The 25,136-nt window shown below is 53.7% G+C and overlaps 1 protein-coding gene across 2 annotated transcripts in view; it reads left to right on the top strand.

Moving 5' to 3' along the window:
* LOC125957469 (telomerase-binding protein EST1A) overlaps positions 1 to 19,060 on the top strand; it is a 48,231-nt gene extending 29,171 nt beyond the window's left edge. Inside the window, exons 7-14 of one of the 2 annotated variants that reach the window (XM_049690205.1) lie at positions 319 to 740; positions 833 to 906; positions 1,043 to 1,146; positions 1,268 to 1,554; positions 1,639 to 1,878; positions 16,277 to 16,427; positions 16,632 to 17,030; positions 17,217 to 19,060. In XM_049690205.1, the coding sequence (XP_049546162.1) occupies positions 319 to 740; positions 833 to 906; positions 1,043 to 1,146; positions 1,268 to 1,554; positions 1,639 to 1,878; positions 16,277 to 16,427; positions 16,632 to 17,030; positions 17,217 to 17,365 (1,826 nt within the window). In that variant the 3' untranslated portion in view covers positions 17,366 to 19,060. Of the gene's footprint in view, positions 1 to 318; positions 741 to 832; positions 907 to 1,042; positions 1,147 to 1,267; positions 1,555 to 1,635; positions 1,879 to 16,276; positions 16,428 to 16,631; positions 17,031 to 17,216 lie in introns of both variants that reach the window. The other variant, XM_049690195.1, reaches the window with a different exon arrangement.
* Positions 19,061 to 25,136: the final 6,076 nt, after the last annotated feature.

Raw genomic sequence — 25,136 nt, 5'->3', positions numbered from 1 at the left:
CCGCCTCCGATTTTACTCTCGATGCTCGATTGCGCTTTTCGTCGGAAATGAGGTTTTTTGGTTGGGGGTCTGTGTCTGTTGTCTGCCGCCTGTACTCTGCACTCCCTGGCATGGTAGGAGGGCTGCTGCTGCTGAGGGTGGTTTCAGGGAACCCCGTTCCCCGATTCACCACCCTGTTCGCTAATAGACTCTCCGAGTATAATGGCACACACTATAACTGCTTCATCCTTTTGTTCCTGTTCTGTTAAACATTCTATTTCATCAATCTCTCACTTAATCTTTTCTCTCTCTCTCACTCTCTCCTCTATCTCTCTGTAGACGACGGTGCTGCTGGCGGAGGGAAACGATTGACGAGCCTGTCGGAGCTGCAGCTGCGAGCCATTTCGGTGATGCAACCCTTCCTCGGGTTGATAATCGAGCGGATCCTTCAGGTTGCTACCCTGGGGGTAACCGATTGGTGGATGGCAAAGGGCTCGCTGCAGCAGCAGGAGCAGGTGCAGGAGGAGTCATCCTCATCATACTCCCTAGCACCGACATCAGACGCACAAGCAGCAGCACCCAGGGTGCAGAAGCGACTGTCGAAAAAGCGACGGGATGCAATGAAAGCAGCGCGTGAGCAGAGGGCATCGGGGAAGGGACCGCTGGTGGTGAAACCGCTGGTGGTGGGTGGTAAAGTGTCGGAGGACGCGACCGGCGCCGAACCGATTTGTGACGTACCAACCCTGCTGGCGGCGGTTAAGGTAAGGCGTAGCACAAACCATCGAGAATAGTAGTCACCACCTCCGTAGCAGTCTTCATTATCCGCTCCTGGTTTTACTTCTCCTTCTTCCAGATCTGGTGCGACTGGTTGTCCTGCAACGAAGAGGCGTGGAACACTGCGGAGCACGGCGACAAGTACAAATTGTGGTAAAGTTTTAGGACGATTTAGGGGTTCGATTTAGCAATTTTCATCTATCTGTTTCTTTCTCTCTCTCTCTCTCTCTCTCTCTCTCTCTCTCTCTCTCTCTCTCTCTCTATTTCTTTCTCTTCGTTCTCATCACAGGAATTGGTGCGAATACGAGCCGTGGCCATTGCTGGCGGCCCTGTTGAACCAGTTGTCCAAAATCAAAACCAACTGGTTGGGTGTATCATTGAAGAAGAAGGAAGGCAAGTAGTTGGTCGGCCGTGATCCCACGAACCCACACAAACGCACACACACACACACACGCTAACCAAGTATCTGACTCTGACTGATTGAATACCCCTGCCTTTCGCTTCTCTGTTGCAGATTACATCCTAGGCCGTTTGCCAGAGGACATCTTTATGGCCGGATTTTTGCCACTAGCGGAGTCAGTCGTCACACCCATCTACCTCCCGGTTACGGTCGAGATGGACATGGATCCGAAAACGGGCCGCGCGGTGCACGCGCTGCGCGTCTATCAGGTCTTGCAGTTTGGCCATTGGCTGTGCGGACAGAAGTCGTCCGTACTGGGGCTGCAATCGTCAGGAACACCGGACACGCACTTTGTGTACGTCACTCAGCAACCGTCAAGCAGCGGTGGCGGCGACGCACCGGTAAGACGAAGGCAAAACGGGGATTTGCTTGCACACGCGCTCGTTTTGATGGTTGATCTCTCTCCCTGTCTTCCATATTAGCAGCACGGTTCCGGTGGTACCGATGCAGCCGCAGCATCGGATCAGCAACCGAGCATCGACGACGGTGAGGAGAATTTGCGCCTCATCGCCCGCGTGCCAGAGGAGCGTCATCGGCTGCCGACAGTCGAGGAGGAGAACCAACCCCCGGACGCTGATTCTAGCGAGACAAGCCAGCTAGCCCACCGTATGCAGGAGCTCAAGCGCCAAAAGGCCATCCAGGAGAGATACGACCGGCGACGACAGGTAAGCAGGTTTTTATTTTCTTCTTGCAATGATCGCAGGGCGGGGATGCGGCGGGCTCCATGATGGGGATCATGTCGGTCGGTCGATCCCGATTATTATGATGTTGCGTCTCGATTAATTAGTGAGGCATCTCTGCCAGGCGTCCAGCCAGCAGTGCCAGCCCCACTACTCGTTAGGTTTAGGGTTTAGACGTTTGTTAGCTGCGAAGCCTCCGCTCACAAATCATGCGATTGTCTGATGGTTAGCATGGTGTGGCTCGTGCGGCAGGCCAGGCCGCGCCGCGCCGCGCCGCGTCGCGCCGCGTTTGCTGAATATGGTGCGACCGATAATGCGCAGCAACCTCTCTATCCCTCCCCCCGGTCCCTAGCTCAGCTCGTCGGTACGCTTAATTAGCGAAATTCTTTCATCGCATTGATGCGAAGATACGAAGCGGGGAGCCACTATCCTTGTCCGCCTCTATCGTTTCCCCTTGTCCTTTTCTCCCATCCCAGAAGATGCTGGAAGGTGGAATTACAAATCTTTGCTTGATACCGCACCGCGAAAGAAGAACTCTTCTTTTGATCGAGAGGACTCCTCTACCGCATTATCGTGATTCTGCCTCTCTTTTCTTTCGCTCTATCCCTTTATTTCTCTCTCTCTCTCCCTCTCTGCCTATCTCTTTTGCTTATCGGACAATGAAGCCGGGCGCGCAACAGACATCCCGAGCGCTTATGAATATTAATCATAATTTGAGCAGCGTGCGGTGTCTGTACGGTTCAGTGAAGATGATGCTGCTGCTGCTGGCGAAGGCAATGGCGACAATGGGGCATGAGGAGGAAGGAGGGCGAAACACGATGAGAGCAGTCCCTGTCGGTTCTCCCAGCTCGCTGCTTAGATTGGTGGTCGATGGCTTATTATTAGTGTTGCTAATATGAGTTATTTCATCCCCCCCCTCTCCCCCTTTCTTTTTTGATCTCTTCCTGCGTCCTGCGAAAGGGGTTGGGGTGGGGTTCGTGTCTTTATTTTGTTCAGAATTTGGCGGGAATTGGCTGGCGGCAGTTGCTTCATGGAGCAGTTGCCACCTCAGCACTGCCCAGGGTTCGCGCCCGCCCGCCCGATTTTGACATAGATTCATCAAATTGTGCGCGCGATACTTCCGGTACCGAAGAGAGGTGCCCGGTGTCAGATGAGTTTAGTTGATCTCGATCGATCCTGTCCGCGACCATGCTGTCCTGGCCTCGAATCGAAACGCCAAAAAGGGTACGCCGCGGTACTGTTGTCATTGGAATTGTGCCAACGCCTGTTGGGTTCGTATGTTTTTTGGGAAGGGGCGGGGGGGGGGGGTGGTATCCGTTTGTTAATGGGTCCATGTTAATCGACCCAAACTTGATCAGCAATGGGGAGGATGGGGCAGTGGACCGTGGACCGTGTCGAATGAAATATGAGTCTCCCGTCCATTCGTCCCGTTCGGTTGCTGTGTGGTGGATGCGTTGCCCGCTGAGATCCGCTGCAGATGTAAATAATTAGTTGTTTTCGTTTCGTCCGCTGGCCGTGTTTTGGTTTGTTGTTGTGTGTGTGTGTGTGTTTTTTTTATTGTTTTAGGCAGATGTGAGCAAGAAGACCGAGCGAGAACGAGCAGAATGAGCTGGTGGGAACATGGAGCGAAACAGAATGGAAATGAAACAAGGACACATGGATACGATAGAGAAACAAGCAGCACGAGCGCGTACGCTCGCGGGGCTCGCACGCCGTCCAGCATCAATGACACACGACGGTCGCGCATCATTAGCACGACCGATGTTAGGAGGAGGGAGGAAAGGGGGGTGTTCTTCCGCCCACCCTAATCAACCACCTAATCTTCACATTGACCCGCGAATTGAACGGCTCTCCTCCGCCGGAGCAACGTCTCCGCGTTTTTTTTTCTTTTTCGGTCATGACCGTTGTCGTTGTCGCCGCCGTAGTTGTCGTGCGTTGTTTTTGTGTTCTGTGCTGCACGTTTGTTAATTTCGCCAATTTGCACACCGTGAAATCGGTCGATTAGAGTGAATGCCGATGACCGCAGTGGATGAGATCGGCGCAAGCGAGCCGCTGCTGCTGCGTCGTCACACAAGCTGACCGGTTGCGGCCACCACCACCACCACCACCACCAAGCTGCCCTTTACCACACAGGATGACGAATCGTTAACTAGCGGGTTCATGTTGCATCTTCCCGCGTGCGTCTGTGTGTATGCATGTATGTATGTGTGCGTGCATACATGCGCGCGCGCGTGACGATATGTAGCTCTGATTCCGGGAAACAAGCAACTGGCCGTAGCAATGCGCGCAAATGGAGCAAATGCGCTTGCGGTGAGGCGAAGAAGAGCGCGTTCCGGATCGCCCTTTTTGGGGTATTTTCCTTCGTTCCCCTTCTTTCTCTCTCTCTCTTTCTTTCCCTCTTTCCCTTCCCCTCTGTTTCTCACTCTGTCTCTATCTCTTCCTCTCACTTCTCTTTCCGGAGAGTCCCCTTTTTTGGGGCCGAGGATCCCGTGGCTGCTGGGGTCTCTGAGGTGGAAAACGAGGTCGAAAAATGGGCCTCCTCCCCTCCCCTCTTCTGACGACCTTTTTTTTTTCGTTCGACTCTTCCGTTTCTCGGTGAGCATACTGTAATGGCTGGACAGCAACAGCGCAGTGGTGGTACTGGTTGCGAATTCCCGCTACCAATCGCCTGCCGCCGACCACGGCGGTCGTCAGTCCTCCTTTCCGCGACCATTAACATCCATTGCGAAATTCTGGCTTCGCTGGGCCTTCGCGCCATCGTTATACCACCACATCACATCGTCTCGCACGCACCACTCAGGTGGCTTCTGGGACGGACGCATGGATGTGGAACATCAGACTCGACTCGAACTCCGGGGACTTGGGACTGAAATCTGGGTTCGGCGCTTAGCAACACACACACACACACATGCGCGCACAATCTCAAACATTTGCGGTTGCAATTGAAATCAATTTCGGGAAGCGTTTCTCTGTGTGGCATTGTGTGTATGTGTGACAGAGAATGTGTATGTTAGAGAGGTGTGGCATGAGGTGCTGGCGGAGTGAACGCAAAGGGGAGGATAGAAGGATGTGGGAAAATTGGAAAATTCGATAGAACAACGAAAGACAGAAACCAAACAAATCAACTAACCGCCGCCGGTGGTAGTGGTATGCAAGTCACCGCGAGACCCTTACCTAAAAGAGCACTCGCGAAAGAGAGAAAGAGGGAGAGAAAGAGGGAGAGCCAGTGATGCTGATGCGTCGGGAGTTCGCTGTTATGTGAAGGTAGCTCAAATCATTAAATCACATCATAAAAAAGCTCCCAGAACCCAGCTGAGAGAATGGTACTGAAGAATCTTAACCCCCCCATCGTCTCTCCTTCCTCTACCTGTCACTCAAGGGGGGGGTGGGCAGGAGCAGGGGTAGGGGGTGGATAGTTTTCGCGCATGGCTTTGACCTTTTCCCGTTTTGTGCACGGCGGAACAAAGCGTGTGCAATCACACACACACACGGGGTTGGAGGGAGGTTGGCGAGCACATCAGCAGGATAAGATGCCAGGTAACGGCAGGGGCGGGGGTATGGGTGACGGAGGAGGACGATGTGAGTTCGCGGTCCGGTGCGCGACTTTCTCGCCGATCAAGCGACCGACCGACCGCCGCGTAGAACACCGGCGAGGTTGTTGTGTGCCGCCCGCTGGTTCGCTGTACCCCTCCTCGTCTCCTCGTCTCCTTCCAAGACACGCCGTTCCGTTCCTGGCTGGCTGGCTGGCTGGCTGGCTGGCTGGCTGCTACTTTTTAGTATTTATGGCAGCACTTGTTACACATTAAATGAATTGAAAATGATGTTAATCGGTTTGGTGAGATGGCACGTTGTGTGCGTGGAGTCTATTTGTGTGTATGTGTGTGTATGTGTGTGTGTTAGGGAGGGAGAGAGAGAGCGGGCGAAAGGAAAACTTTGGGTTAAACAAAACAATGGAGGAGAGAATAGAGAAAACGCACAGTGAACAGTGCGCGGGAATGAAGGAACGCCGCGAGAACGGCTTAAGCCCCCCCCCCCCGCCAACCCGCTCCTGTGTTATCCACTCGCGTGTGTGTGTGTGTGTGTGTACCGCTATACCGGGCAGCAAAGACGCTCGCCGAACGAAGCTGAAGAATGGATAAACCCAGTGGTGAGTGAGGTGAGGGGAGGGGGGAAAGCATTTGAGACAGAGAGAGAAAGAGAGAGAGAGAGAGAGAGCAAGCGAGAGCGTGAGAGGAGGCCCGAGGGGCCGACGACAAAACCTTAAAGCCGCGCCTCTCGCTCCCCGATAATCCCGTTAGAAGAAATCGCACGTCGCCGTCGTCGTCGTCGTCGTCGTCGACGTGGTCGTGTTGTCTTGACCGCACAATATCTTGTCTTGATCATCTTACTCTTCTGGTCATCGCCTTGTGCGCGATCATCTTCTTTGCTTCGCTGTTGTTCGTGCGTTTTCGTTCGGGGTCTTGGGGCGGCTTTGTTTTTCTCTTTTACTTTCCGCCTGGATTTGCTATTTTCCCTTCTCGCCTTTTGTGTGTGTGTGTGTGTGTGTGGGTCTGAATGTGTGACCCTTCCTACCCAGCTACCTTGGCCATCATTTTTCTACCTTTTCTTCACAGTTTATCTATTCCTCCTTTCTCTCTCTCTCTTTCTCTCTCTCTCTATCTGCGCTTTCGCTTCGCTTGCCACCACTTGTTGCTGTCGTCCACTTTTTGGCACACAGCTTCTTACTTAGTTTAGCGCTTATTATGCTGGTTGTGAGAAGTGCGTTCCACGAAATAAAACGAAAAATTATGCGGAAAGCGCTACTCTTCCGCCACGCGATTTTCTCAGAAATTTTCCATTTTTCCTCTCCATTTCTTTAGAGAGAGAGAGAGAGAGAGAGAGAGAGAAAGAGAGAGAGAGAGGAAAAAACGCAAACCAAACAAAAAGAATGCATAAATGTACTTAATGTGTTGGTGTGTGTATGTATGTCCGCACGCTATGGATCTCTCGGTGTTGGACTGTTGTCCTCTCAACCCCTTGGGTTCAGGGGTATACTGACATTGAGGGGCGGTGGAATGGACCAAGATTCTGGCTATATCCACAGATTCAGCTTTTGCATCAGAGTCATGTCCGCGCATCGCACTCTGCGCCACACGGGGAACCATTTTCGCCACCACCGTCATCGCGCCGCCACCATCGCCGGTGTTTGTTTGTCTGTTTGTTTATTGCAAAGCTCTAAAATCTGTTTACCACATACACTCACACACACACACGCCTGGCACCTGGCAATGTGCCCCGGGTGTCTTCTGCTCTTCTGCAACTGCGACCGATGCACGCTATGTGCCGATGCCGCATCGTGACAAACACTACACCCCTTGCTGCACCTCCTCTCCCCTAAGGCAGCAAGCATCCCTGCAGCACCGAAAATGTGCCAAAGATCCAAAGGAGATGCGAGATGAAGCTCGTGGTCCTCAAGGTCACTTCTCGCACGGCTATGGGGCACTGTCAAGCACCATTTAGTGCCAAAAGAGTGCTTGCGTTGTGTCCACTCAACCCCCCCCCACAACCCACTCACCCCCCACCTCCTCCTCTGGGATGTTGAAGGGGGTGGCGCGACGAAACGCGAAACGCAAGTAATTTAGAGCCAAAAATAGAGTATGCCAACAAGCAAATACGCCCTCGAGCGAGAGAAAGAGTGTATGTGTGCGTGTGTGTGTGTGTGTGCAGCAAAAGCCGGACCTGTGACGGTTGAAGACGACGACACTGGCGGCGGGGGTCCCCAGGATCCATCGCGCGATGTTTACGCGGTGCAAATATGATCCCCGAGCCGCCGGGTGGTCTCGGGGTGGGGGGTATCGAGGGGGGGGGAGTGCGTCCTGGGGGTGTAAATGTCGCGCAGCAAAGCGCGTCGTCGTGATGGACGCGGAAGCGGCGGTGCGATGCGATGCTGATGAAGGCATGACAGATGATGGCTATCAGTGAGTCAGAGCGAGGGGGGGGGGGGGAGAGAAAGAGAGGTAGGATGAGGCGGGATGATCGAGCGCGGGGGGACAACATCGCGCATCGTGCTGTACCAACGGGCGGGCGGGCGGATCGCTTTAGAGCAATCTTGTTCAAATCGTTCGCGGTTATTAATGATCATCACCTTCTCAAAAAACGAGGAAACCAGGGTGGTGGTGGTGGTGGTCGGAGCGAGGATAAAAGGGTGAGGAGAGTGGTCGGAGTGTTATCGGTAGATGTACCGTTGCTCTGTTCCTGCATTAGTGCCCCTTTTTTCTGGTTTCATCCCCCTCCCCCCCCCCTCCCTGAAAGGGACACCCCCTCAGATGCACCTCCTCCCCTCTCTCTCTCTCACTCTCCTCCTCCTCCTCCTCCCACATCATTCTCGGGGTCGGCCGCCATTCTGATCCACGAAGGATCCGGCCACCGGGAATCATGCGCTCCCCCCCTTCTTCATATTAGCATAAGAATGGCATTCCACTTCCAGCAACCACACGCAGCAGCCCTCCCTACCTCCTCCACTCCGTTTCCTAATCAGCCAACCCTCATCCATCCCTCAAATCAATCCCCTCCCTCATCCGCCGGCAAACGGCCAGATAACGGCAGAAAGCGGATGAAAACGGTGTAGTAGTGTGCGGGTGTAAGGGAGGAGGAGGAGGAGGAAGAGGAGAACGGATCTGTTCCTTGGCGTGTTCTGCTCGCATCTCTCGAGTGCGCCAACACTCAGCGCTGTGTTCTGACTGCACACACACACACACACAAACACACACGCACCCTTTGTCCGGCGAAAGAAACGGTTGTTCGCCCTCTGCGCTTTATGCAAATATGATGGTGGTGGCCAGTAGTCTAGTCGCACGACAGATAGCGCGGACAACAACGCCACCACCATCATCATCATCATCATCAGAGAGAATGCTCCGCATTTATTGCTATACACACCACCAACCACACCCCTAGAGAGGGGCAGGCAGGCTATGTAGAGCATTGCTACAGACTTAAACCGTTTAATACGAGAAGAAAAGGCTTTGTCGTAGCAGTAAACCCCCTCCCCTTCAAAGGGTGGCTTTCGGCACCCAAATGACACCCGCTTCCGTGGTCCTTGGTGGGGTGGAGGGGGTAGGGGGCTTGAGCCGAGCAGCACAGGAGCGCCTCATTGATGATCATCGGAATCGGACACACCTCATTATTGAAATCGCCTACCGCGTGGTGGTGGCGGCGGCGGTCCTAGGGCAACCAACAACACACACCACACACCACATCAGCGCGCATACCGTTAGGCTCCTGGGGATGTATAAAGCAATAAAATGAAAATGAGCTATCAGCTCCCTCGTTTAGTGAAGAGCGCAGCGCAGCGGAGGGCAGGAAGAAGGAGACCGGAATACTGCTGCTGAACTCGAATTTATGGCACACCAAACCACCACCGCCGCTTGGCGGTGGTGTGGTGGCGGCCATCGTGTTTGCTAATTTGAAACTTTTATACTTTCATCACGAAAAGGAGAAGGCGCGCGCGCGCGCACCCATCATGATCATCATCCGTTGTGATCCTCTTCATCAGCAGCGGCGGCGGCGACGGCGACGGAGCCAGCCAGGCTCTCGATGCTCATCGAACCGGTAGCGGCTTAGGGAGACGATCAGCAGCCAAGCAGCAGCTGCCTGGCCAGCGCCGCCGCCGCCGCCGCCGCGATTGGTTTGTTGGTTGTTGGTCCGTTAATCAAATGATTTTATGTGGCCGCGAGGATTTCGCCATCACCTCTTTTGACGACTTCTTCTTCTTCAATGTTTTAGCAATCGATGATCGCTTCACACGGACAGACGCGTATTTGATGGCACACGCAATCGTGACGCACTTTAGGTGACGCTTTAAAATGGCAGCTTTTGCTTGCGAGAACCCCCAATGGGAGCCCCGGCATCGGTATGTCAATCGGTTTCTCACGACAAACGCCGAGCATTTGAAAATCTGCTGCTGCTGAAGAGGCGGAGGCGATTTGTGGGGTGTTAGGAGCCGAGTGATTTGCCGCCACCTGCCCTCCTGATGACGGTTGGCGTTGTTTTTGGCGTATTTGACCGGAACGGCGATCGCGCGGTATGGCGGCGTGGGTCCACCAACCGCCGGCGTTCATGTAATCGCGAAGGTCATGTGCCTCGATTCGATTCGAGAAGGCGCCCTATTCTGCTGGTAGCGTAACGGAATGTGATGCGCGCGATTCAAGCGCTGGGCCAAACCAAGCGTCGCTGCTCATTAGCAGACACATACACACACCCATACACTCCGAGGTATGCGCACCAATTTGTGATCCTACCCGGGGGGAGGGTTGCATTTTTGAGGGAGCAAAGAGTGACAAACAGCAGCCCCATGTGGGTATTGAAGTACCAAGCAGAGCGCAGCTTTGAGCTGAAGACGCTTTATGGATGCGAGAGCCTCTCTGAATGCTCGCAGGAGCGATTCGTAGTAGAAGTAGTAGTTCTAACCAACAGCAACAAGCCTGTTCAGAGAGATTACGCTTGGGAAATGGGTAGTTAGAGTAGCAGCTTCAGCCCTCCGAGTGTTGCGGATCACACACTACATCCAGCTGGTATCGGTGCTCAACGGTTAGGATTGTAGTAGGGTGGGGGCCATTACCTCCATTATCATGTTTTAATACTGGGACGCATTGTTGGCTAATGGTGTTGTTATCTCATGATGATTTGTTTCTTTCTCATTCGCTCTTGCTCTGGTCGTAATTCAGGATTAGACTCGCAATTCCTTCAAGCTGTGAATGATCCCAGCTCTATCAAAGAAACGGAGCAACTATCAGCTTCCTCTCCGCTCCCCTTATTACTAAACAATAACTGCCTAATACCTTACCTTAATACCTTAAAATACCTTAGTACAGCTTCAACAGCAAAACAGGCGAATGAAATTGATCGAAATATCATCCACGGTACATCATCAGCGCACACGACGGCGCCACGCAACGAGGAGATGGATGGAGATGGTTTTCCTACACCCTACCCCCTCCCTCTACCCCGCGGTCCCACAGGAGGACTGTGTGGTCGTCGTTCTCCAAACTCCTAAAGTCCCAAAAACATTCCAAGAAAGTGCAAAGCACTTCTGTGCGCACTCGGTTGACTCGCGCTCGCTCGCTGGTGTCATTGTCCATCCCGAAATCCCCCTCGATCACCCCTCGCCGAAAATTCCTCCTCTTCCTCTTATCTGCGGGGGGATTTTATCGCTGGAAACAAAATAAATTTAAAAAAAAAGACATAAGCCGGGGGGCCAGAGAACCAGAGTGCGAAAAGGGAATTATGCGACCGTCGAACCTTCCCGCCTCCCCTCCACTGTTCCTTCTCTTCCTCCCCCCGGGGGGTCATGCTCGATGAAACGCGCGCTCGCGCGCTGTGGACCCCTTCTGCTACTTCTCCGTCGTTTCTCCGTCGCAGCAAGCAGCAATTAACGCCCCAAGGGGTCGCGAGCGCGCACCATTTTCGTGGTCCAAAAGGTGAAGGAACCCACCAAGTGTGTTGTGCGTGTGCCAACTCCACTCCCCTCCCCGCCCTCTCTCCATCGTGTTTCCTTCCAAGAACCACAAGATCGTATTCTGTTAGTTCTAAAATCGTCGGTGGACACTAGTGTAGTGGACCTGCGATCGAGAGAGAGAGAAAGAGCGAGAAAGGAAAAGAGAGAGAGAGAGAGAGGGAAAGAGAGGCCCTCTACATCACCGTGCACCAAGAACCAGCATTATTAAGAGATCAAACTTAATGTCCTGAGAAGGAGAGTAACCTCTCGGGACTGCTGTTGCTGTTGTATGACCTGCAGGACACTACAAATTAAGGCGATCTGATGGTGATGGTTCCGTGTAGTGTAGAAGAGAGCAGTGCATGTGCGATCCTCCTTCTCCTCTTCCTCCTCCTCCTCCTCTACGCTGCATCGAGGCCGATCTCCCGCGAAGGCCCACAGGCGTTTGCATATCATTTTGCTTTGCGTTTGCTCTGTTACAGAAGTGTGCGAGGCGAGGAATGGGTAGGTAGTATTGCATTGATAATGAGAGGGTTTCTCGGGCGGTTGCACCGGTATTCGTGCCAGGATGCGCAGGTCCGGGCCGTGAGCTGTGGGCTGTGAGAGCAAGGCTCTGCCTCACAAGACCGTAATTTATGGAGTGAAAGAGAGACCAATACAGGAGCAAGAGGGAGGGAGCGTGACTGATAGAGAAGATGCTGTTGTTGTTCCGCTGCTGCTGCTGCTGCTGTCGCCGCCGCCAACGGAAGGTGTTGTTGCAGGTTGTTGATCTCACCCTCTGCGTCGCTGATACGTGAGGATACCACGGATGCAAACTTTTAACGTGCCGTCACCTGTGCTTGTGAGCCATGTGCAAGTGTGTGTGTGTGTGTGTGTGTGTGTTGCCACAACACATTTGAAGGGGGTTACTCGTCGCATTTATCGCATACTGTTGCTGCTGCTCCACTCCCGAGGTTCCACCTATAGGCATAGACAGAAATATTGGAGAGTGCACACACACACACATACACACACAAGCGCGCACGATCCTAGTGCAACACTCTGTTACGAACACGGAAGCCGCTGCCGCCGTCCTCGGGCCATCGAGGACCCTTCGGTCAAGTGAGGGCACACTGTTACACCCACCTTCTTCACGCGCACATATGTGTGTTTGTGTGTGTGTGTTTGTGTCTGTATGTGCTTATTGTGTGCCGAGTAAGGTAGTGGCGGAGGAGTAAACAACACCCACTAACGCGCGCTTTTCGAGTGCTAGAGTTCCCGTTTGCTCCCATTTTCGCTTCCGCCTCGCTGCCACTCCCCTTCGCCTTTTCCTCGGTTTTCCCTTCCTTATAATCAATCATTTAGAATCCATTGCGCTGCCAGGCAGGCGCGTTTTGATGAATTTATTAATTGAATCAAACCGATTAAACGGTGCGCATGCTTCCGTTTATTGTTCCTGTGCTTCTTTTCCTCGTTTTCGTATGCGTGCGTGTGTTAGTGTGTATTTTTCGAGCGAAATCGAGATGTTGAAGCGAGCTTAGCTCTTTGCCTGTTTGGTAAGGCTCATTTGGCTGCACACATACACCCGCCCACCCACACACCACCGCCCTTCATCAATCCGACCGGAGAGCCGGAAGTGGCGTGCTAAAAATGTGAGGGAGCGATCGGCGCGCGTACTTTTAGCACTCTCGCAATCCCCCTTCCTCCACCGGTGGTTCTCGCACCGGTGCGCGAAATCTGCGCACCCTCCACTCCCAAGGTTTGCGCAATGGGATCCGGACCGGGACCTTCGGGACTACCGGACACAACAGCAGCAGCTCGATCAGACTTTTGGGTCTTTAGCGCGAAATTTAGCGCATTCCACGGCGGGGTTTTGCTACTGTTGTTGCTGGCTTTACGGGAAAGGGAAGGGGAAGGAGTGGTGGGTTTGGGTGTCGGGGTGTGAGATGAAGTTGGAATTAAAAGGTCCAAATACACAGCATGCAGCAGCAGCAGCAGTAGTTGTTATTCTTCTTCTCCGTCTATACTCCGTTCGGACAGGAACCTGGACTCCTCGGGCGTGATAGAGGCGTAGCAGCAGAGGTTTGAGGGGGGAATGTGTGGAAGAAGGAGTGAGGATCTTCCCCGAGCGTTTGCAATGTGGTAGGTCGCGCCACTACACTTAGCCGCCTTCGATAATCTCTCCCGGCTTATGTTTGTCTTAGCATAAGCGGAGCGGAAGAGCTGAAGAAGGGAAGAAGGTGGTGCAGGGGAAAGGGGAGCAGGAGGGGGGGGGAACTGCATGGTGCATCGTTCGCTGCGTCGTACTTTGTTGCATTGTTGGACCACTGGACACAACCACTCGACGGGCGTATGTGGCGTGTTGGTCTCTGCCCTCTGCCTGTCTGCCTCCTGCCTCTGGCTCTTGAACCTGTTGTCCGTACGCTCCCTGTGTGTGTGTTTGTTTGTGTGTGTATGCCTGAGCAAAAAGGCGCTCGCTTTTTGTGTTTGTCTGCCTTTAGAAGTGGAATCGAGTTCTCATTGAAGCAGTTGCAGTGTTCTGGAGTTCCAAGACCAGGAGGTTGTAGAAGCTGGAGAGAGAGAGAGAGAGAGAGAGAGAGAGAGAGAGAGAGAGAGAGAGAGAGAAATCCTTGCGGGAGGTGGTATTGCGATGGCAACTGGCGACTTGTTGCTGCAACAGTAAAAGCGTTACGATTTGATTTCTGCAAACCATTTCAAAGCACAAGATCCGAGATTCTCTATCTCTCTCTTTCTCTGTCTCTTTCTATTCTTCCCTCTCTCCTTCTCCCTCCCGAGTTCTTATGCGCTTCATAATGCTGAGCCACGGAGGTGTTGCTTCACCGGAATCAATGCGTAGACGTTCATAAACCAACACAAATTGATCACCCCCTCATCTTCTCTCTCTCTCTCTCTCTCTCTCCACAACAAGTGTGCGATTCTCAATGAGCCGCAAAGTTCTCCTCTTTTTTCCCAAGCGGAACTAATTCTTCTAATATCGCTAGAAGAACAAATAGAATGCCAACACACACACACACACGCACACAGACATATACACAGCTACAGCTGATGTTTGCACACCACCGTGGCGCGCTGCGGTCGCCCGCGACTACACTTAAAATGGTTTCAAGTTGGAATTGGATGCCGCCTGCGTGCGTCCCGTTTTAACTGGACCTAAGGCCCAGCGGACAAAGACTCGAGGCGCTCGACTCTCTCACGCACTCACGCACGCACGCACGCGCACGTTAATGGACATACAGAATATGTGCACGCACGCACCTGTCAAATGACGTACACCACCACCCCTCCTCTGTCCAACCCCTTCGGTACGCTTCGGGCTGCTAATCGATCGCTGGCCATCGCTCGCTCGCTCGCTGTCGCTGGTTGTTGACAGCGCATCTCTCCTCTGGGTCTGGGAATGCACCCGGTGGCAAGCGCACCTGCACCCGGGGGGAGATGATCCATCCCCGGCGGAAGCGGGGTGTAACATGTTCGCGCTACGCCGAGGGAATTCGGAATCACGCCTCCACCTCTTCTGCTCGCTGGACTGCTTTCTGGACTGCTTTCTGGTGTGCGTTCTAGGCGCCGTGTGGCTGGCGGCCGCCCCAGGTTGAGTGGATTCGCCGTGTGCCAGTTCCCGCGCGAGAAGCGAACGCGAAAGTGACACACGTACGCCGTGTTATTGTGTGTGTGTGCGTGCGTGCCGATTGAGAGGCGAGGAATTTGATGGACAATCTCGAAAATAGCATCGCGGATGGCGCTGCGTGGCCAATCAAGATCGCTCCGTGTGTCTGGCGTCCCACCGTGTGTGTGTGTGCTCACGTTTAGTGAGGTATCCCTCTGGTGGATGTACGTTTGCATCCATTTTTGCACAAACGCATAAAGTGTGATCCTGAATATGGTTGAATTATTTTAGAGTCTTAGAAGAAGCAGTTTTCGGTGGCGCTGAGAGATCCTCGCGACAAGTTTTTTTTTTCCTCTCCAGAAGCATCGCTCCCACACCACCACCACTTGGGTGGGACGCCTGGTTCATGGCCCTCCACCCCCAGCTCCTGAAAGCCGACCGCGGCTGGCGCCAGCTCGCCCATTATCACACACAACCCGCTGTCGCCACCGAGCAACAGCGTCGGAATATCATGCTTCCCCCTTCTCCTCCGCTGGAGAAGAGGACGGTGGAAAAGAGATTGGAGGAAAAGTACAAGAAAGATAGAGCGAAAAAGAGAGGTAGAAAGAGTAGAAACGGAAGGGGGGAGGCCAGAAGAAGTGTGAAGCAATTTGCTCACGACTGTGAACCGTGCGGTGTAAGGAAGATGTACTTGTGGGGAGAGAAGAACACTAGCAACGCGCAGCACGTTGTTTCGGTATGCAACTCAGGCGAAAGCCAACGCTACTGGTGCTGTTGCTGCTGCTGCTGCTGGGCGAGGCAGCTAGCTAGTAGCGGGACCAGCATGCGCGAAATGCCCAATTTGCAATGCGCGAAACATAAAAACAACGGTTATGTTTTGGCGGAGAGAAGGGGAGGAACGGAAAAGGTTCGGAATGCTAACACACACACACACACACACCACTGGCCACGGCACGCTGATCAATCTGCTCCAGTTTGGTTCTCCTCGATAGCCTTTCTCTGCTGCTACCGTTTCTTCTTCATCATCATCATCATCTTCTTCTTCTTCTTCGGCATCAATGCTAGGGCAGGGGGTCGTTAAGGGAAGGGATGGGAAGAGAATAATAGCAGCAGCAGCATCATCACCATCATCATCATCATTATCGTGGTCATCATGGTCATGATCAAGGCTACTTGCGGGCAGGGGAGCTCATACGTGGACACCCATTGGGGCCTGGGCTGTACATAAACCACAAACACACTAACCGTTGCCACACAACACACCCTTATCTGATCTACTTATTCCTTTTTCTTCCTTTTTTGCTTAGCAACTGCTGCAACCGGGCGCGATCAAGCCGCTGGTAGAGGTGCGCCCGAAATTCTTGGTGCCCGATACGAACTGTTTCGTCGATGACCTGCGCTGCATCAAAGCCATCGCTAAAGCGACCAATTTCTTCACGCTGATGGTGCCGATAGTTGGTAAGCACACTTGGACACATCAGCACACGGGCAGAAGGGGGGCAGATGGGCAGAGAAGGGCAAGGGCAAGGGCAAGGGCAAGTCACTAACCCCTCAGCGCCTCGGTATTCGTTCTGCCAACACTGCCTCGTATTTTTTTTCTTCTTAATCTTTCCTCATCTCTCGTTTCATCTCGCGCACGCTAACCATCACCATCATATACAGTTTTGAGCGAGCTGCGAGGTTTGAGTATGGGCGCGAAGAATCGTCGGAAGAAGCTGCCGGCCGTGCACATGGCAGCCAGCGCTGCCCGTCCCGCGCTCGGCCAGCCACAGACCACCACCGCCAATCAACGGCTCACCACCAATGTGAAGTCGCTGCACCACTCGTACACGGTCACGCAGAACGCAGCGAACGCGCTCGAGTACCTGAAGGAGATGGCCGGTACCATCCTGTTCGTCACGACCAAGGGCTCCGTCCTGCGCAAGACCATCTTCACGACCGAGGAGGAGGAGCACGAGGATGGGCAGCGTACAAACGACGACCGTATCCTCGAGACTTCGCTCAATCTGGTGGGTGCGGGCCCGTCGTCGGCGCTACCGGGATCGTCCAGCCAGCAAGCAGGTACGGTAGTGCGCCACTCGCAGTACACAACTACTACCACTTTCCTTCGCCTTCACTCACTCTTTTACTCTCTTGCTCTTTCTTACTTTCTCTATTTCATTATCTTCTCCCTCGACGGACACACACACACACACACATACATACACACACAAACACACACACGTATACACGCTTACCCCATATCAGCTGGCAAGCCGCGGAAGATTGTGCGTGAAGTCGTCCTGCTGACGAAGGATCGCAACCTGCGCGTCAAGGCGCTCTCGCACGATGTGCCAGTGCGCGATATGCACGGCTTCGCTCAGTGGGCCGGCCTGCAGTTGTCTGACAACGAGTAGAGCCCCACCCTCTATAAGCGCAGGAGTCGTCTAGCCTCTCAGCCGCGTATGTCGAATGAATTGAAGCGGTTGTTGTCGGAGGGGCTTCTCGACAATAATCCGACCGAAGATAGGAACCGGTGTACCCGTCGTCGGTACGCACGGGATTTGTTAGGGGGAGGGTCGGCCCCCACCTTTAGTTTAGAGGTTAAGTCTGAATTCAATCGAATTGAATTGTCGCCAATGATAGCGTACGTGAAGAGTACGCGATGAATTTAGTGGCTGTGTTAGAAGTGTTATTAGCGACTGGCGACAAGACGAAGAACTATGCTGTGATCCTGGTGTCCACTGTAGGAGCAAGGACATTAGTTAGTGCTGCTTTGAGCGGATAGATAGGATTTCTTTTCTCGTTTCTTATTTCTTGCTCTATTTCCATCCGTGCCTTCTCGATACCGGCGCTCGCGAGCTCGAAAGCATAGCAATTTAAGGTTTTACGTTTTGACAAACCCCGAGAGAGGGAACGGCCCACCGCTAGGATGCTAGAGAAACGAGCGAAGGAACGAGCAATGCGTTGACATACCAGATCATCAGCCATCATATCGCTCCGTGCTTTTGTGCGGTCCATATTTTTTCATTCTATTCGTCTAATTTCCACGAGACCAGCACGGACAGCACTCGGTGCTGTTTTGAGCGGATCGTTAGGACTTTTTTTTCCATTACCTTATTACTTTCATTATTCAATCGGTGCCTTCTCGATTCCGGCGCTCGCGTGCTCGAAAGCATAGCAATGTAAGGTTTTACGTTTTGACAAACCCCGAGAGAGGGAACGGCCCACCGCTAGGATGCTAGAGAAACGAGCGAAGGAACGAGCAATGCGTTGACATACCAGATCATTAACAATCATATCGCTCCGTGCGTTTGTGCGGCGCATATTTTTTCATTCTATTCGTCTAATTTCCACGAGACCAGCACGGACAGCACTCGGTGCTGTTTTGAGCGGATCGTTAGGACTTTTTTTTCCATTACCTTATTACTTTCATTATTCAATCGGTGCCTTCTCGATTCCGGCGCTCGTGAGCTCGAAAGCATAGCAATGTAAGGTTTTACGTTTTGACAAACCCCGAGAGAGGGAACGGCCCACCGCTAGGATGCTAGAGAAACGAGCGAAGGAACGAGCAATGCGTTGATAGACCAGACCATCAGCCATCATATCGCTTCGTGCGTTTGAGCGGCCCAGATTTCATTTCAATTCCATTTATTCAATTAATTTCCACGAGAGCACGGACAGCACTCGCTGCTGTTTTGAGCGGATCGTTAGGACTTCTTTCATTACCTTATTACTATTTTCATTATTCAATCGGTGCCTTCTCGATTCCCCCGCTCGCGAACTCGAACGCATAGCAATGTAATGTTTTACGTTTTGACAAACCCCCGGAAGAGGGAAACGCCCACCGCTAGGATGCTAGAGAATACAAGCGAGGGAACGAGCACACCGGACCACTAGCTATCATATCGCCCCGTTCGTGGGGACCATCTTTTTTCATTCTATTCAGCTAATTTCTTGCTGTAACCTTTTTTCTCTCATTGTTGAACTCCGTTTGAAATTAAAAGACACGGCACCGTACCAGGTGTCAGTAACTCACTGTCTTCTCATAGATCCGGTCATTTTCGTTTTTTGGTTCTTATTCGCGTTGTCGCCTGGTGATGCGCATTTCATCTAGGACCCGCAGTTGGTTTTGTGTTTCGGCAAAAACGCAGTCACCAGGCACGGGGTTGTGAGCGCACGACACCAGCAGCCAGCCGCATCATCATCATCATCAGCAGCAGCAGCAGCAGCAGCAGCATCATCACTGTTGTCGGCGACACCGGTGATCATCGTTTGCGACAAACGAGGAAGTTATTAGCGAAGATGATTTGGGCAATCCGAAATGTTTTTTTTTTGTTGTTGCTGCTCATTCCTGCCTCAACGGGTAAGGGGTATTCTGTGGTAATTGACCATTCCACACGCGGTTTATTGCGGCTTCGGAGGGGCACACACTGGGTTGGCGTGCGTCGCGAGCTCTTCTGGTGTGGTTGGTTGGTGGCTGCGGCTTCTGTGGCTGTGTGGTTGTTGATCTGCTGCGTTGCGCCATTAAAACAAAACAAACTCAAGTTCAAGGTGGTAGTGCGAGAGCGTGATAGAGAGATAGAGAGAGAGAGAGGGCGACGAAACAACAACCTCTTTAAAATTGGGCAGGTAGCGTACCGGCAGCCTTACCATCTAGAGCGCGCGAGACAGAGAGATAGAGAGACAGAGAGAGCGAGAGATTCGATGCGATTTCGTGGAATACGGAATGCGTTGCTGCGGACCGCGACCGCAAGCGGATGTGTGGCGTACCCGGGGCCACATCACGCGGGTGCAAACAAGAACCGCCAGAACAACACCCGACTCACTCCCCCCCCCCCCCTCCTCCGCTCTACTCACTCAGATGAAATTGCACTTTTGCGGGTTTTGCATGCAGCGGAGAAGACCACCGCAGCTGTTGCGTGATGATGGTGGTGGTGGTGGGCCCACCAGCCAGCTACAAGCGTCCTCGACCTCCAGCGGCTCGAACCCCGAAGTCTGGCCTCATCCTTGTCGGTGGGCCCGGGTTGCGTGCCGGTGCGGCGGGCATGGTGGTGGAATGGAGGGCGGTTTACCCATAAAATCACCCTTCACCGCCCATAATCATTTCTCATAATCCCTCCCTCCCCCTCCCTTCCGCTCCTGCCATGCCATGCCACTATGGCGCCTGCTTTTTTGCCTGCCATAACGCCATAACGCGCCTCGGATACATAGGATCATCTTAGCGGCACACACACACACACACACACACACACACAGGAGGGATCCCAGCCACACAAGCCACAACCAGGGCGCTTGTAGCGTGTGCCTTTGCCTTTGCCGGAACATCGCAATCGAAGCGACGCGACCTCATCTTCTGCCATGGATGCCATCTTCCCCCGCATCCATCCCCTCCACCACCACCATCCGGAGTGACCAAATGATACCAAAAATTTATGTACGTGTGTGTGTGTGTGTGTGTGTGTGTGTCAGTGGTGGCGATGATGGCACAGCACAGCGATTGGATTGCTGGCGCGATCGGGCGTCTCGCGACTTCGCTCTTGTAACGCGCGATTTTGGTGTTCGGTAAGACAGATAGTCGATGGTGCGGAAAGGCTACCTACACACACACACACACACGGAGCAGCAGCCAGCAACAACGCAAGAATATATTCTTGCGCCGTACGCTGTTCCATCGCGGAGAACGCGCGTTGCCCGCCTGATTGACAAAGCAGCAGCAGCAGCAGCAGAAGGTTGTACAGCGCGACTCCCTTCTACCCCCCGTTTACCGTATGCCCCTTTTCTCCCTGTTCTTCTGCTCTGCGCATCATCCGGTTGAGTTGGCAATTTTATGGTAAACGCGTAGAAACATCCGAAGAATCAATTACCTTCCTCCCTTCTGACACATTAAATTAACGTTTCTGCGTCGTCGTCGTCATCATCATCATCATCATCACCATCATCGTCGTCGTCGTCGTTGGCGTCGTTGTTACTGGCAGCAGGGCACAGCTCGCGCACCTCCTTCCCCCCCCCCCCCCCCCTTCCTGTTCTGCCACACGGGAGATTTGTGCGCGACGGGAGACGCGAACCTCGTCACACACAGCGAGAGGAGACTTGGACTTACCACCATCACCACCACCACCACCGCCTGGGCACCGGATCGGCGGTAATTTAATAGAATTCATCTACAATCCGTTCCATTCGGTTTGCTGCTGTTGCTGCTGCTGGTCCAGCGGCCATCATCATCATCCGGCCATCCATAGCCATCCAGCGAGAAAAGAAAATCGCAAATCGACGCACTACCCTCTCTCGAGGCTCTTGGAAGGGTCGGATCATACCACCGATGCCCACGGGAGGGAGGTTGGTTTTGATGTCCTGCTTCAAGATGCCTAGCATTCCTAGCTGTTTTCCTCTGCGACACACACACACACACACGCGGGCGCGCGTGCGCGCACCTCCATACACGCACGTACGGCGTATTAGCACGCCGAGCTGGCAGGTTGGAACGATAATCGGTCTCGATCTCCGCTCCGAATGCCCTGCCCCTCCCTCTCCTTCTTCTTTAACTATCATCTTAGGGAAGATGAAGAGAGGATGGTGGTGGTGGTGGTAGGTTCGATCGCTCATCGCTCATCGATCGGTAGTGACAGCACCTAGTCTGGCCTTGGCTTTAGATGGATGCTGCTGCTGCTGCTGCTGCTGCTGCTGCTGCTGCTGCTGCTGCTCGTTGGAGCGTTAAAGTGAGGTTATGTGTTGTATTCCTCTCAATGAGTAGCAGCAGACGAGAAAATCCATTCCGGCAGCACATATCCGCTGAGTGCATTTCATGTGAGCGCCACACTGCATCCAACCACCCCCCCCTGGAAGGCCCTTCTTATATGCTCCATCCCCTAGCCGCCTAGCCTTGTGACGTCACACCGCGTGTCACAGCACGAACGTCGTCGTGGAAATTGGCAAGTTGTCGTCGTCGTCGTCTTGGATATCGCCGTGTGGTGCGTGCTGTGGCTCCTGGGGATGCTGTGTGTGTGTGTGTGTGTGTGTGTGTGTGTGTGTGTGTGTGTGAGAGAGAGAAATATCGGCAGAGGCCAAACAGTGCCCAGAAACAAGAAGAAAAATACAACAAACGTAGCACAAAGGTGGTGGCTCTCGCGGATTATCGCGCGCGCTAGAAGGGATACACGCCCCGGGGGAGAGGGAGGGGTCCGGATGAGGATCATGCCCCCATGGACCGGATGATCATCATGATGATGCTGATGATGCTGTTGTCGGAGCTCCCCAAGAGCAACAGCAGGGCAGAGAAGGATGACGACCTTCCAAGGCCGCGTATTACATAAAACGCGTTGGTTTCCCTCTCCCATTCCCCTTCTGTCCCTCCTCCTTCTTCTCTCTATCTCTCTTTTTGTCTTTCTTTCTCAAACGGCCACACACACACACGCGCGCACACACACTTGAGCGGCCGTGTGGTCTTGTTGCGCCTTCTCCTGTCACCTGCCACATTCCTCCAGCGTACCAGCGTTCTCTCCTCTCCTCTCTGGTCCTCCTCTGTGCACCTCCACCCTCCACTGCTCCACCATCCCCATCCCCCGGCACATGACTCGCATGGGGGGAGGGTGCGTTATGTTCGACGTTATGGTCATCCAGGATCCCTGGTAGGCCCGTCCGAGGGTGCCTTCGATGTAAGAGAAGTGTAGATGGAAAGGGGGGTGGGAGGGGGTGGGGGAGGAAATTTATCACGTGAGTTCCGCGGCCGAACTGCGCGCATTCCTAGCGGCGGCAACAGCACCCAGGAGCATATCACCAAGAACCTCACCCCTACCCCTACCCCCACACTCACACCCCCCCTGGCAAAGCGTTTTGACCGGAGAAGGGGTGCAGCAGCAGCATAAAATCCTCTGGCTGGCTGGCAGGCTCACGAGAGGCGCATAAATTGTGTGTTTTGCTCGTTGCGGCTCCAGGTTCTCCTCCCTTCCTTCCACTCCTTCTCTGCTGGGGCTGATGCTGCTGCGGTGTACGTTTCGCGTACCACCCTTACCCCACGCGCCCGCCTGGTTTATCTTCTCCCTATCCGCCCCCCCCCCCCTCTCCCCCGCTGTCGGATGGTGGATGGCCATTGCTTGTCGACCATTTTCAATTATCATTTCGCCTCCGAGATGCTGCTGCTGCTGATGCTGCAACGCTGTACCTTTGATTCGCATGTTTATGAGATTGCTGCTTGTGGTTCTTGGCAGAGAGGGGAGGGGGATGGGGGTGGGGGTTAATGATGCTGGTCCTTTCTTTTGGTATCATCGCGCATCACCATCGCGGCCAAAAGAAGAGCACTACACATCACAGAGAGAGAGAGAGAGCGATTTACGTGAGCGCGTGGGCTTGTGTGTATGTGTGTGTGTGTGTGTGTGTGTGTGAGAACATTAGTCCCTTCCTGCTGATGGTGCGGTGATGATGATGATGATGATGACGATGACGGTTGACCTTCACCGCGGAGGACACCACGAACGCCGCGAACGCCGCGAACTAATCAAGGTTGAGGTCGCACCGGGCCCCCCGCGCCCCGGGGCCCTGCCAACAGCGCCAACCACAACACCCCAGACCTGTCACCCTTCCTGCCTGCCTGCCTGCCTGCCGCCATTACGCCACCTCGTGGAAGGGGTTTAAGCTCCAAAAGCGAGCGCGATCGCGATCTTGCGACACACACACACACACCGGGCTCTGAACCTGCGGCAGGTGGTGCTGGCATTGTGCCAGGTAGTTCAGAGGAAAGGGGGAGGGGGAGCGGGGGAAGGGGGGTATTCCTGTTTCGATTTTTGGGATGTATCCGAGATTGTGCCCCCTTCCTCCTCCCCCCCGCCCTGTGCTTCCTCCTTCCCCTTTCGCTTGCTTCGTTCTCTTGCTGCTTCTGCTGCTGCTTCTGCTGCTCTGCTTCCTCTCCCTGCTTCTTCGTCTTCTTCTTCTGCACCATCGTCTTCATTCACCCCCTTTCCCCCTCCCCCCTTTGGTCTTCACCACAAGCAGAACGCGCGCGCGCGCTCGGCAAGTTAATTGCCTGCCATCGCCCGACCATTGTGTGTGTGTGTGTGTGTGTGTGTGTGTGACAGTACAGAATCGGAAAGGCCGCCGGCAAGGTCGGGTCGACGATCGATCGGTATGCGAGCTGGCTGGCTGGCTGGCACCAACAACCAGCCCGCCAACCAGCAGGCCACTGACACCGACGCCAGCTCTCGCTAGCAAAAGCACGCGATTTTTGGCACCAGCCACCCTTGTACCAAGCCCCTCCCCCACCCCTCTTCCTCCCCTTGTTCCGTTTCCCGCTGTTTTGTGCGCGCTGATCGATTCGATTGATCGATCGTGGCGTGTTTGCTGATTGTTGTTGGTTGTTGTTGTTGGTTGCTCGATAATTCGTTCGATGACATTTCGTGCTGTTGTGCCTGTGTGTACGCGCGCGCGTGTGTGTCTGTGTGCATGACAAACAAACCTCTCTTCAGCGTGTGTCGATCAATGCTGGGGATTCCATTCTTTCGAAGGGGGGCGAACGGTCACGCCAGGATACAAATACACACACACACACACATGCAGTGACAGGTCAGGAGGTTTGCGGGGTCAGGACACCTTCTCTCCGTGAGATCCTTCCAGCTTCTCACAGGATGGATCACTTGCACCGCCGGGGGGATCGCTGTTCTGCTTTCCTTCCCCAAAACAAAACACACACACACACACACACACGCGAGCGTACACATGCTCTTCAACAGTGCCACAAAAAAGGGCAAAATAAAAAGCTTGACTTGGAACACACAGGACCGGAGCGGTGGAAGGGGCAGGAAGAGGGGGATGGGGTGGAGGGGGAGGGGGTAGGTAAAGCCACTCAACACCGGGAGCAGCACCGGTAGCCCAGCAGCCATCTGTGTGGTCGCGCGGCGCGGAGAGAGAGAGAGAGAGAGAGAGAGAGAGAGAGCAGAAAGAAGAGGAGCAAAAAAATAAAAAATAAAAAACAAAAAAAAACAAAGCAACATCCCCGAGCGTCGTTGGTGGTGCAATTCACCGGCAGATACAGCGACGGCGAATATAGCTGTAGCTGGTCTGGTACACTGTGGGGTACCCACACCACACCACAAATCAAAATTGTCGTAACCCGCTCCCCCCCCCCCCCCCCCGGCCCCCTTCGTAACTCCTTCCTCGCCAGTGGGCTCCAATGGGTTCGCGGCTCGCGCTCGTTAA

The sequence above is a fragment of the Anopheles darlingi genome, chromosome X (assembly GCF_943734745.1).
Source record: "Anopheles darlingi chromosome X, idAnoDarlMG_H_01, whole genome shotgun sequence".
NCBI classification, from domain to species: domain Eukaryota; kingdom Metazoa; phylum Arthropoda; class Insecta; order Diptera; family Culicidae; genus Anopheles; species Anopheles darlingi.
This window is presented reverse-complemented; position numbering and strand designations above follow the sequence as displayed.